Genomic DNA, 14,015 nt, shown 5'->3' with positions numbered 1-14,015 from the left:
TCCAGTTTTATGCACCATCTCAGCTGTCTCTCAGCCTGATTAAATTTTCTGCTTTCCTTCACAGAAGCTGCAGAACTACAGACAGATATCCAAAGCACCAACAGCTTTTCAGAAGAAAAATCAGGGCTTACTTTCTCTCCCTGCTTTCTCCCTCCTTTTGTGGAGGAGTGTGTCTTCATGTTCTTTGTGAAATGTGAAAGTATTATTTATTTGAATATACAAAAATGTTCTGTGATATGAATAACTTTGGCTACTTGAAATCAATAGATTCACTTATGTTAGAAGAGTTCCTGTTAGTGAAACCACAGCCAGAATATTTAGCGATCATATCACAGATTAATTATCTTCTGACATCACAGTACTCAGTACTAAGTTAAAACAGTTGACAAAAACACACCTACAAAAGTGCCCATTCATTTGCTGGTTTTTTTATCACCAAGTAATTACTTGAGAAAAGAACTCTCAAAAGCAAAATCTCAAACATACTTCTATTAATGTTAACTCATTATATATATATGGTATTGTACACCGTAACCGGTTTGAAATACCTTGTTCTATCAGTTTTATTTCTATTATTTCAACATTACAGCCACATAATGAATTTTATTAATATATTAAAGTTCTTGGTGTCAATATAGTTTGACTTCACTAATTATCTTATGAGCAAATTTGATGATAAAAGATAAAATGTTGCCTATACATACAGCAAATGAACATATAACACATTTTGAGGTTCTCTGCTAATCACAAAACCACATGCCTCTTCTATAGAATTGCTCAAGGACAGGAAATCCTTACTGTCTTACCTCCTCCTTCATATGATACTCTGACAAGCCGATACAGACTGTTAAATGGCCAAACAAGTGTATAGTTTTAGAATTATTCATGAACCTGAATAAATCCTCAGAGGGGGAAAAAACACTAAATTTTAGGCAAGGGATCGGGCAAGAAGAGTTCCCTTTAGCGGCAACAGTTAAATAATTTTACATATTCAGTGTTTTTATTAAAATCAAAAGGAAAAAAAAAAAATCACAGTTGTGTTGAAGTCAACCACCAAACGATCAGAAAGACCTTCTGCGTGAACTTCTCTCCTGGAGCCTTTCTTTCCGTTATGTTCCCCAACACCATCCCTAGAGCTGCTCTCAGACAACCAGATAATGTCACACTAACTTTCTATAACCAAAGCACTGGAATGCAAGTATTCTTACTGCTGTATTTTGGCATAGTTTTTATTGAACAGGGTAAGTTACTCTGAAAATCATATTTAGCATCACATAATAAAGTATTCATAGCATGCCCTCTTCCTTTGTAGAGTGTAGGGCTTTCTTCTGCAGCAAGTGAAATCAACATCAAGCTTGTTATAAAGCTATTATACTCTACAATTTTCATAAGGCTACTACAGAGTATTTCCAGTTATGGGATCCAAATTTAGTCACAATCACTGTTACAAAATAACTTGTACATTTTACTGAGAGTCTAAGAGCGGCATGTAATGTATACATAATGGAGCAGCTGCCCTTGGAGGAATGGAACCTACAGAGATGATGGGTTTCTAGAAGAACTGGTAGGACAATGTCAATGATAACTGAAATGCGCTGAGCAGACTTGTATTATTGTCCTGGGTTTGGCCAGAACAGGGTTAATTTTCACCGGACTCCAGGAAGGGGCACAGCCGGTGGGTGGGAGCTGGCCCCACCTGGCCAAACAGAGCCCGGTATTCCATACCATGTGACGTCACGCGGGGTTCCGGTGGGGGGGGCAGCGCGGCGGGAAGGCACTCGCGGCTTGGGGGCGCGCAGCGCTGGTCCTGTTTTGGGAGAGCGGCTGTCTGGATCGTGCGGTTCGTGGTTGTGTTTTCTCCTTATTTGTATCGTTGTTGTTCCTGTTTTCCCTCTGTTTGCTGTTCTGTTAAACTGCCCTTATCCCGACCCACTGGTTTCTGCCTCTTTCTTTCCATTCTCCTCCGCACGCCGGCGGGGGGAGGGGCGGCCGCGTGGCGCTTTTGTTGCCGGCGGCAGCCGAAACCGAAACAATTATATAACCAATGCTTTGGTCATAACTAAAACAACACACAAGTTTTATCTAAAAGTCATTTAAGGCCATCAAAGCTGTGTAAAAGTTGCAGAACAATTGTATTTTGTGAGATTACAACACAAAAATGCTAGTGCAGTGCTCCAACTCCAATAAACAGGTGCCGACAGAGGTGGTTGTGTACAAACATGGTGCAACATGAGCAAGAGCAGTTGAAGTATGGGCATGAATTTGCTTCTGCAAACCTCAGAGGACAGTAAGGACAACCCTGCCAGCACAGCAGTAAGGCAGGTACTTCCGTACTGTAACAACATAATGGTGTAAGAAGATTCACCACAGAATTCCTGATAGAGGTCTTTGTTGCATTTACACACATTTTATGGCATTTACAGCTGTACTGTGTGGACGTGGTATTTTTATGTTCCTAAGTAATATCACTACGCTAACGAAACATTGTTAATAGACCTGGCCTACGTAAAGTCCAGAGATTACACCACGAGTTTTCTCTTGCCTCTGTAAAAACTATCTGGATTATAGATATTACTTTTTTTTTTAATGTAAATTTTACTTTGGTAGTGTTACTCTTTTTTTGTTGTTGTTACGTAGTGCAAAGGGGTCACTCTGGGACTATTTTTCTCCTATGTGACTCTGTTAGAATAAGCTCATAGAATTCAAGAAAAGTAGGCAAGCATGATTTTAAACTCTGCAGTTCTACTCAGGCAACTCTACACAGGCACCACAGAAAAGAACGGAGATTCCTCCATTCACAGAGCGCCATTACATGTTTATTATGTATCTAAGGAAAGCAAAGCTGGAAGTGCTAGTTTTCTCTCTTCCTGAGAGGAAGGAAGAAATGGCAATGAGCCATTGTTGACAGAAGCACTCTATTCCCTCCATCCCAAAGAGGGTCTGACTGTAAAAGATATTCAGATCATCTACTGTAAAATGACCGTACATCTCTGATCGCTGACCTACCATTTATTTAGTCAGAACTTTAGAAAAGGAGGTATAAAAGCAACTTCTCAGAATGTGTCTTGCAACAAGCCCAGAAAGTCTGCAAGTAGCATCTATCATCCTTGGGATGCTATGGCTCTGATATGGCACCAATTCATTAATGTATTTCTGGCAGCAAAAATATACTATCACCCAAAAAAACGCCAATAGTTTTTCTGTAGGAGTAAAGAGCTTTCCACTGGAAAGTGCCAGCTATTCAAATTATTCAGCTGTTATATTTTTATCACGCAGATAAAATTCTCCACAAAATTTACAGGGAAGGACAACTCTGGAAATTGATCTATACATTTGAAAGGCAATTATGAATGTGTAATCCCCCTAGAAATTTCATCAGCAGAGCAGCATCACACATTTATTTAAATGCCTTTACAGAAAGACTGCCAAATCTTGAAGCCTCTTCTTTCACTCCACACTTTCCCACCGCTGAGAACTATTTCTCATTAACAACCAAATTGGTTTCAGATGCTCTGCTATAAGATGTTACCTTAGAAACCATTTGGTAAAAGACTGTGGCTTCCTTCCATAGAAATCCCAAGCAGTGAAAAGGCAGATTTTCTGGCATAAATCAAATCCAATTTATAAGGTTCACTAAACCTTTTCTCCTCAGAATAATATTTTGTGACTAGATCTTAGCAGTTAATAGTGCACGAAGAATTGCTGGTGTGAACTAGTTTTAAATTATTTTCATTCTATTCCCTTTGTTAACTCAATTGAAATTACTTCCAGTATTTATCATACCTTGACAGAACTTTTAACTTTATAACTAATAAGCATATGTACCATGTACAGCAAATAGACTGAATAAAAATATTAATGTTATTTTCCTCCCCTTTAACACATCTCCTTAAACTACTCTATTTGATAAAGATTACATTAATTGATTAACAACATTAAACATTTGGAAATACTTCACAATAAATGAGACAGACCCATGACAATTTTTTCCTCCTCCAAACAACTTCTACAAAAAAGAATGATCAAAAGGAGAAAAAAAAAAATAAGCCCATACTTTAGTAGGACATTATTGTAATCATTTCTGCTGTGAAAGTTTGACTTAAAAGTTATGTAAATAATTTACAATTAAGCATAATTAGCATACAATTAAGTAGAGGGATAGCAATTTTAAAAAGTGTAGTTGACCATGAGATCAATAATTCAAAAACACGTAGAATATTATACAGATAATATTATGGAAAAAAAATAGAGAACTGCAATTTATAGTGACTTGTAGCTTTCAAGGTGAAAATGTATGTAGAATAACTCATCATTGCAAGATCCTAATTCAAGATGATGTTCAAGCTGATGGCTGATTTTTGACATCATCACAGTGCCCTTTATACCTACCAGACTACTCACAGAATAAGTGCAATTGTGAATCATGACAAGATCCTACTCCTGAATGTCATGTGACACTGCAAGCAAGGTCCGAGACTTGCAGTGTCCCACTGCTAACTAATTACATTAATGAATTTGAAGGACAGCATCAACTCCGTCATCCATAGTGCAAGCTAAAACAATAAGGAATGTTCCTGATCAAATGTCCTCCCCTCCCCCCACTAACAATTTAAAATGTATTTTCCCAAGGTTTCCAAGACAAACAACATTTCTTGTAGCCCCTCCTCTCACTTTGCGCATTCAGCCTTACAACAGTGTATTAGAATGCAAAGCACTTCCATTCGAGTGTCAAGCCTGGGGAACAGAGCTTACAGTTATGAAACTGATGTAAAGCCACAAAGATGGCTTTCCCCTTTCCCTCCCCTCTCTGCCTGTAACGAGGATTTTGTATCACTCTCTGTGCTGGAGGTACTTGGCGTAAATGTAGATTAACCGAACAAAGTTTAGGAATCAGTACCTCCCTCTTCCCCACTTGGAGGCATGAGGAACTACTGCAATTTAGGTTACAGCAGCTTGTGACATCACCATTCAATGCTGCCAAAACTGTGCTAGGGAGCTCTGGCAAAGAAAAAGGGGACGATCATTAAAATCTGCTACAATAAGGTTGAAATATAAAAGTCAGTTTTCTCCCCCCCCCCCCCCCCCCAAGTTTGGTAGCATTTTTCTAAATTACAGAAACATGGTGAAAGAGAAAACTTCAATACACTGCAGCTTGCTTCTCTGTTCATTTCAAACTGTTTACACATAATTTATTCATCTAGTGGGCAATTAAGCTTGTAACATTTAAAAGTATTAATGGCAACAGCAAGTTTAAAAGCACACACATAAAGTGCCTCTGCTTATACTGATAAAGGCTTTAATTATTAAACAGTGATAGAAACCTAAATTCGTTTTTTTATTAGACTTTGTGACGAATGTTTAAAATTCATCCATATCACACCAGCAACAGTGTGATTACCAGAAAGAATCCAGCAATGAGAAAGGAAGCTATCTTTCTGCTATTAAATCACAGTTCATATGAAAATATAAATAAGGTAAAATCTCCAGAAAAAGTATAAAAAGCTGACCTCATAGATTTGTAGGTGTACAAAGAGAACAGAGACAAAGCAGCACTTTCCCCCAGAAAAAGAAATTATTTCTGTACTGTTTACACTCCAATATAAGCAAAAAATTGGCACAGCATTTTGCCCCAAATGCATTTACTAGTACCCTTTAAAACAACATTTGTGCAGCATTTGGTCTTTTTTAAAGAATAAAACACCACCAGACTGGAAGCAGGTGAAGTCAGAAGAAAGCAAGGAAGGTAGGAGCTCAGGAGGTTTAGTCAGGTTAGGAGAAGGTCCTGCTTTGTTCCAGTGTCTACAAATACACAGCCACCTGGGATAGGGCCACACTTTATACATGAGAGAATATCTGGAGGCCCTCAAAACTCAAGTATAACTTCTCAAGGTCAGATCTAGTGAAACGGTGGATGAATCGAGGCAGAAGGATTTATAGATGTGGCATTTTGTTCATCACAAGAGGCTATTACAGAAAGTTGGTAACCATGGGTGAGACGCGAAGTCCCGACAGATCAAAAAAAAAAATAAAATCATTGAGACATAAAACAAAGGGCAGAAATAAACAGCCGATTCTTACTATAGAATAAGATTAATAGGGAGGAGTGCCATAGGTCTCGGTATCAGGACCGCTGTTTCATAAATTTCCTTAACAAGTGAAACCATGAAGAAACAAGAGCCATGAATAAAAAAAAAGGCAGTAACAGTGGAGAATGACAAAAAGTGAAGGCTTGATTCTGCTGCCATTGAATTGAAAAGAAAAACCTTATTTGATTCCAGCCCCAACAGGACTGGGTCTTTTTTAACTACAGCTAAGTTTAAGAATGAATATGAGCAACTCCAGGATTAATAATTAAGAAGCTGGTAACTGGATTAGTAATGCATAATCACAGGAAATGTTAAAATACTTCCACTCAGCATTAAGATTCAAGTCATATGCAGCATTTTGATGAAAAAAACCCAACACAGCCTGATGCAATGAAAGCGGGGCAATCTGACTCTATGTTTTTCTGCAGAAAAATCCCACTTGTTGCGAAAAGAACTGCAAACAATACAAGAAGTCTTGTACGGTTGCAATGCAAATGATGCAATGTCTTAATACAATCAGCGAAGTCAGTAAAAACTTACTTTTATGATTTGTTTACTTAGATAAAACTACAGCTGAATATCAGGAGTCTTATCTATGGAACAAGACAGGAGAGATTTTAATGTTTTCCCTTGAGTATAGAAGGATTCTATGTGTGTCAGCGTGTATTATTTTACCATGTTAGTAGCGCAACTTACTGACAAATGCAGTAAAAATGCAATCTAAGCAAGTTAGTAGTGCCATAAGTTAACCAACATAATATTACTTATTGGGATTGATTTTTACTTACTCCCAGGCTTTGGCTATTTGGCTAGAAGCTGCTCAGAGCAGTACCTGTCTGCTTTCCCGGTTACAGTGCCTAGCATAATGGCACTGTCCACTCTTGAACGATCTTCCATAAAGAACATCATTACTAATAATAAAATACTCACTGTGTATGACATGGGTAAAGCACAATGAGTATAAAGACTTGATTATTTCACTTAGTAATTGCCTGTCCTGAAGCCCCTTGCCAAACAAGCAGCAAATAGTTTTATACTTTAATAGGAGGGGATCATTAGAGAACTTTTTACCTCATCAAGCTCTTGTTAATTCTAACTACCCAACTTTGCAAGAAAACTTTCTATGAATTTTTGGTATCACCAGCATATCCTGTCACAAAATCACATGCTATTTGACCAATTCCTCTGAATTTCATTATTACTGTACATTAAAATACCCAAACTCCCTCTTCTAATGAGAATATAACTATCATATCAAAGGGGTGAAGATAGTTTCACTAGAGAGGGCCAGAACATGCCTTAAGAGATGTCTATAATTGGTGTTTGGGGACCTTTTGTAATAAGGCAATTTTTTTTAATAGAATAAACCATTTAGAGAAGCGTATTGGTAAAGTTCATAAATAAACCAAATACTTTTTACCACTAATAGACTTTATCAAGTTTCCCTCACATCACAAAGCCTTCCAACAAAGAGCAATGCCATGCTGAATTTAATAATTCAGTACACGACCTTGAAAAAGCTTCCTAATATTTCAGTTATAGGAAGAAAAGCTCTTGTACTACCAAATTATATACAAACGCTTTAGAGAGTAGCATTTTTACCCCCTAGACTTTAAAAAAAAAAAAAAGGGACAACTTTCTAAGTGGGGGCTTCCTGCTTAACAGAAGTAAGCATAAACAGTACAACCTGTATGCATTTTTTTTCCAAAGCCTCAAGAGGATGATATTGTGTGTACCACTTTGATAAGTGATCCATTTTTGAGGATGTTGCTTAAGATAGCACCAAGTATCCCATAGTTAAACTAAGACAATGTCAGAATATGTAATTCTCTACTATAGTACAAAGACTCACAAAGTATGCCATTCTCGGATACTTCAAAACAGTATCATTTTATATCAGTTATTTGCCCTGTATTTCTATAACACTAATAAAGTAAGCTACTCTAGCTCTCAGCCCCTATGAAAGGGGTTTCATCACTTGGAAACAACTTGCTTATCTATCTGAGCTGCTTTCCAGTTGACACAAATGGATAGTTGCAACCATCTTAACACAGCATATTTATCTCGCTCTGAAGCTTTTAGAAAGACTATCTAGCAACAGAGGCAACGTGCACATCTGTCCTCCCAAAAGACAATTTTTCATAGATAACAATTATGTCTGCATGTTTAAAAGGATAAGAAATAACAAAGAAATGACCACATCTTAAAACCCACAGAAAATGGCCTTACAGAAGATGTGTCCGTATTGAAGAAAGTTCTCCTCTATAGCTGAGTAAATTTTCTATGCTGCAAACATTAGTTAATACAGTAAGGCTGTAAAAAATGACTACTCTTGTACAAATTAGTGGCATAAGTGGGAACACCTGCTATAAATAACCCATTGTGTTAGGCTGCATATCATGGTATTTATAGCTTGACGACAAATGCAAGTGTGGTGAGTCTTAAGCTTTCCCTTTTCTTAAATCTGCAGTGTTTTGCAGCATATATCAAGGATTTCTTAAAATTACCTGACTAGTTCCTATCTATTACAAGATCCTCAAAAAGGTGCAGACTGTATAAGGAATATGTCAAGTGTTACTCTAGCAAGACAAGAACAGGTAAGTGAAGTCAAAGAACCAAATCCTGCTGTTCATGACACCACTGTAAATCTTCTATGTTGCTGTCCATTTACTGTGGTTTGAGTTCAGGCTTGACAATCAACTACTCAGTACTTACTATTATAACAAAAGGACAACAAGCAGCATGCTATTTGGTAGAGAGTACAAAGGAGGTTTTCTGCCTGTTTACTTTCTTGTCAGCTTATTCTTCCAATCACCTAAGAAATGTATTGCAATCTCAAAAAAAAAAGAAAAGGTGGTTCTGCAGATAGTCTGAAATGCAGTTCAGCATATACCCAAACAATGGACATAAGACAACCGAATCCATTCTCTAAAAAAGACTTCTTACATTTTTTTATTTTTATAAAAGTATCCAAGCAAACTAAATTGGCAAAAAGTATTACAAGTTAAAACAAACACCCTAGCCCCCAAAAAAATACAGCAAAAGGGGGAAAAAAATAGTAATTTTACCCTTTGGTTCATTATATAGGGACTGTGTAAGAGACAACTGCACCAAGTATTCTTAAGATTAATAGATATTAAAATAACAAATTAATACAGTGGGCATACACATACCACATTTTTATGAACATGTGTATGTACATAAACACATGATAAAAGCAGTTACCAACATTTTGTAGAGTTGTTTTTTTTTTTTAATCTTTTGGCTGGTGATGCTGAGTCCCTAGGACTTTTTAACGAGTATGTGTAGCTCAAATGACTTTGAGTACTCCCAAATAAGCATTATAAGCTCTATTCATTCACTTAGTGTTTCTGATTAAAAAAACAGCCCTATTAAAATCAAAGGCCAAATCCGACTGACTTCAGTGCACACTCTCAAATCCACAGCTCCAATTTTGCCCTCCTTTATACTAATGAAAATCCTAAATAATTGCTCTGAAGTCAGCACACACTCATAGGATAAGGATGAAAAGAGCATGAGGGTCATTTTATTTTATAGCTTAGCATGATAATTTTGTGACAACTCGAGTGTCACAGACTAAGAACATAAGTGCCTTGATTTGTACGTTTTTGTAAAATAATGGAAAATCTGGAATATCAAATTGACCCACGATAAAACTGCATCACAAAAGACTGATTGGGAAGCGTATTTACATTTTAGAACGTTATGAAAGAGGCTTCTGGAAAAACAGAAAGAGATGCTCAAACACTGTGCCAAAAGAATCTGAGGCTTTAATCACAAGACAAATTAACTCTTTACTTTTACAAGAAATAAAAACTAGTTCATGTCAACTATATACAAAGAGAAATATTCAAAAAAACCCAGAAAAATCTGGTCAAGTATGCAATGGTCATTGGTAGGTGTATGGTACGTTTGCCTCTGTGGCACACCTTCCAGGCATGCTTTGCTACATCTCCCATTCTGGGAACATTAATGGTCTCTTTAATTGGTTATGCGTACAGCAGGGACAGTGCTCTGACACCACAGAATGACTGGTACTAACCCCCCTCTGCCCACATAGTCCTATGCTGACTTGGAAGAATGACTTTAATCATTGAGTAGTTTGGTTCTTCTGAACTGTTAGCAAATCCAGCAACTAGATGGATTTGCAATTCAGAATAGTATAAAACTGATATTCCTATGTACAACTAAAAGGAGTATTCTCCTGCAAGCCAAGCTCTGGATTATACCAGTTCAGTACAAAAGAAAAACTTCCTCTTTTCTCAGACTGCTGAGGGAAAATAAATTCTTTGCTCACCTTGGGGGGTGGGGAGAGAAAAAATGCTTCTTTCAAAGTTAATGGACATTTTCACGCCTGAGTTCTCATTGCAGGAGTGTATTCTGGTTAGCCTGTAGTCTCATTTTACTAGGACTGAATGCAATAGCTTTCCTGAACTATCACCAGCATTAACTCACACAACTAACACAGTCTTATAAGGACTTCTAATTTTTTCCCCATGTTCACATTTTAGAAAACAAATTCTTTAAGGGTTTAACCAATTCTATTGCAGAACTTCCCACTGCACAATTGTTTATAAAATTAAATGTACATTATAAAAAAGTTAATTTCCCTCTGCATTTTTGTATTTGCAGGCAGATTTTTTCTTCCTAAAACATACTAAAAATGTCATACAAATTTGTGTGAGCAACAGCCAAAAAACTTGCATTTGTTAAACTTCAGTATAATGTCACTAAACCCTGGTTTTCAAAAATTAAAAAAAAAAAATCACACACCAGATTCTGATGCACTGCCAGGGTTTAACAGAATCACAGAATAGCAGAATGTTTGGGTTTGGAAGGGACCTCTGTGGGTCATCTAGTTCAACCCCCCTGCCGAAGCAGGGTCACCTATAGCAGGCTGCACAGGATCTTGTCCAGGCGGGTCTTGAATAACTCCAGAGAAGGAGACTCCACAATATCCCTGGGCAGCCTGTTCCAGTGCTCTGTCACCCTCAGAGGGAAGAAGTTCTTCCTCATGTTCAGATGGAACTTCCTATGCTTCAGTTTGTGCCCATTGCCCCTTGTCCTGTCGCTGGGCACCACTGAAAAGAGTTTGGCCCCATCCTCCTGAAACCCACCCTTAAGATATTTATAAGCATTTATTAGGTCCCCTCTCAGCCTTCTCTTCTTCAGGCTGAACAAGCCCAGCTCCCTCAGCCTTTCCTCATAGGAGAGATGATCCAGTCCCCTCATCATCCTTGTAGCCCTCCGCTGGACTCTCTCCAGTAGCTCCTCATCTTTCTTGAACTGGGGAGCCCAGAACTGGACAGAGTACTCCAGACGGGGCCTCACTAGGGCAGTGTAGAGGGAAAGGAGAACCTCCCTTGACCTACTGGCCACACTCTTCCTAATGCACCCCAGGATCCCATTGGCCTTCTTGGCAGCCAGGGCACACTGCTGGCTCATGGTCAACCTGTCGTCCACCAGGACACCCAGGTCCCCCTCCACAGAGCTGCACTCCAGCAGGTCCGCCCCAAGCCTGTACTGGTTACTGCATTGGGTTGTTCCTCCTCAGGTGCAGGACCCTGCACTTGCCCTTGTTGAACCTCATCAGGTTCCTCTCTGCCCAACTTTCCAGCCTGCCCAGGTCACGCTGAATGGCAGCACAGCCTTCTGGTGTACCCACCACTCCTCCCAGTTTTGTGTCATCAGCAAACTTGCTGAGGGTACACTCTAACTCTTCATCCAGGTCATTGATGAAGAAGTTAAACAAGACTGGGCCCAGTACTGACCCCTGGGGGACACCACTAGTTACTGGCCTCCAACTAGACTCAGCGCCGCTGATGACAACCCTCTGAGTTCTGCCATTCAGCCAGTTCTCAATCCACCTCACTGTCCATTCATCTAGCCACACTTCCTGAGCTTCCCTAGGAGTATGTCATGGGAGACAGTGTTGAAAGCCTTGCTGAAGTCAGGGTAGACAACATCCACGGCTCTCCCCTTGTCTACCCAGCCAGTCATGCCATCGTAGAAAGCTATCAGATTGGTCAAGCATGATTTCCCCTTGGTGAATCCATGCTGACTACTCCTGATAACCTTCTTTTCCTCCACTTGCTTGATGATGACCTCCAGGATAAGCTGCTCCATCACCTTTCCTGGGATGGAGGTGATGCTGACTGGCCTGTAATTCCCTGGGTCCTCTTTCTTGCCCTTTTTGAAGATTGGAGTGACACTGGCCTTTCTCCAGTCCTCGGGCACCTCTCCTGTCCTCCAGGACCTCTCAAAGATGATGGAGAGTGGCTCAGAAATGACATCCGCCATCTCCCTCAGCACTTGTGGGTGCATTCCGTTGGGGCCCATGGATTTGTGGGCGTCCAGATTGCTTAAGCGATCCCTCACACAGTCCTCCTCGACCAAGGGAAAGTCATCCTCTCTGTAGGCTTCCTCTCTTACCTCCGGGGCCTGGGATTCCTGCGGGCCGGCCTTAGCACTGAAGACTGAAGCAAAGAAGGCATTCAGTAACTCCCACCTGCTCTGCATCCTGCCTCACCAGGACACCCACCTCATTCAGCAGTGGCCCCACATTGTCCCTAGCCTTCCATTTGCTACTGATGCACTTGAACAAGCCCTTCTTGTTGTTTTTGACATCCCTTGCCAGATTCAATTCCAGGTGGGCCTTGGCCTTCCTCGTTGCATCCCTGCATGCTCTGACCACATTCCTGTGTTCTTCCCAAGTGGCCTGTCCCTCTTTCCACATTCCATGGACCTTTCTCTTCCACCTGAGCTCCGCTAGAAGCTCCCTGTTCAACCATGCAGGTCTCCTGCCTCCTTTGCTAGATTTCTTTCTCAGAGGGATGCACCACTCCTGAGCGTGGAGGAAGTGACGTTTAAACAACAACTAGCACTCTTGGACCCCCCTGCTGTTGAGAGCACTGGCCCACAGGATTCCTCCAAGTAGGTCCTTGAAGAGGCCAAAGTTAGCCCTCCTGAGGTCCAAGGTTTTGATCCTGCTTATCGCCCTGCTTCCTCCACGCAGGATCCTGAACTCCACCATTTCATGGTTGCTGCAGCCGAGTTTACCTAAAACCTTCACATCCTCCATCATTCCCTCCTTGTTTGTTTGTACAAGGTCCAGCAGAGTGCCTTTCCTTGTTGGTTCCTCCACCACTTGCATCAGAAAGTTATCATCGATGCTCTGCAGGAACCTCCTGGATTGCGCCTGCCTAGCTGTATGGTCTTCCCAGCTGATGTCAGGGTGGTTGAAGTCCCCCATGAGAACCAGACCCTGTGACTGTGAGGCTACTTTCAGCTGCTTGTAGAAGGCCTCATCAACTTCCTCCTCCTGGTCAGGTGGCCTGTAGTACACACCCACAATAATGTCACCTATATGAGCCTGTCCCTTAATTCTAACCCATAAGCTCTCAGCTCATTCCTCATCTGCCCCCAGGCAAAGCTCAATGCATTCCAGTTGCTCCTTCACATACAGAGCAACTCCACCACCTCGCCTTGTTGGCCTGTCTTTCCTAAAGAGTCTGTAGCCATCCATGATGGCACGCCAGTCATGCGAGTGAACAGCATTTGACTTCTTTCAGCATAGACACAGGCCATGTGTTCCAGCAACCCTAAGGCGCAAAGTTCACACAGGCAGCCTGACTCTGACATGAAGCTGAGATTCCTACACAGGCTTTCCCCTGCAACAGGTGCTGCTGACAAAAAAACACTTCCAGTAAGATTAAATCAGGCTTGAAAGTCTGCTTTTAAAAAAAGTCTGCTCCCAAGCCTCATAAAAAACGAAAAAACAAACAAACAAACAAACAAAAAACCAAAAAACCCCAAAAAACCCCACACCAAACCACCGAGTAATACCTTGGAGGAAACGGAAGCAGAGATTGTTTCGGGCAGGCCCATTGCGGGCTCCGCCGCGGGGCG

The 14,015-nt window shown here is 40.4% G+C and overlaps 1 protein-coding gene across 1 annotated transcript in view; it reads right to left on the bottom strand.

Moving 5' to 3' along the window:
- The window catches only part of LOC104332581 (putative oxidoreductase YtbE), a 49,448-nt gene that overhangs the window by 35,020 nt on the left and 413 nt on the right, over positions 1–14,015 (bottom strand). Inside the window, 1 exon segment of the mRNA XM_075424093.1 lies at positions 807–844. Coding sequence (XP_075280208.1) covers positions 807–844 — 38 coding nt within the window.

The sequence above is a fragment of the Opisthocomus hoazin genome, chromosome 6 (genome assembly GCF_030867145.1).
Source record: "Opisthocomus hoazin isolate bOpiHoa1 chromosome 6, bOpiHoa1.hap1, whole genome shotgun sequence".
NCBI classification, from domain to species: domain Eukaryota; kingdom Metazoa; phylum Chordata; class Aves; order Opisthocomiformes; family Opisthocomidae; genus Opisthocomus; species Opisthocomus hoazin.
Note: the sequence above shows the minus strand (reverse complement) of the source record. Positions and strands in the feature narration are given on the sequence as shown.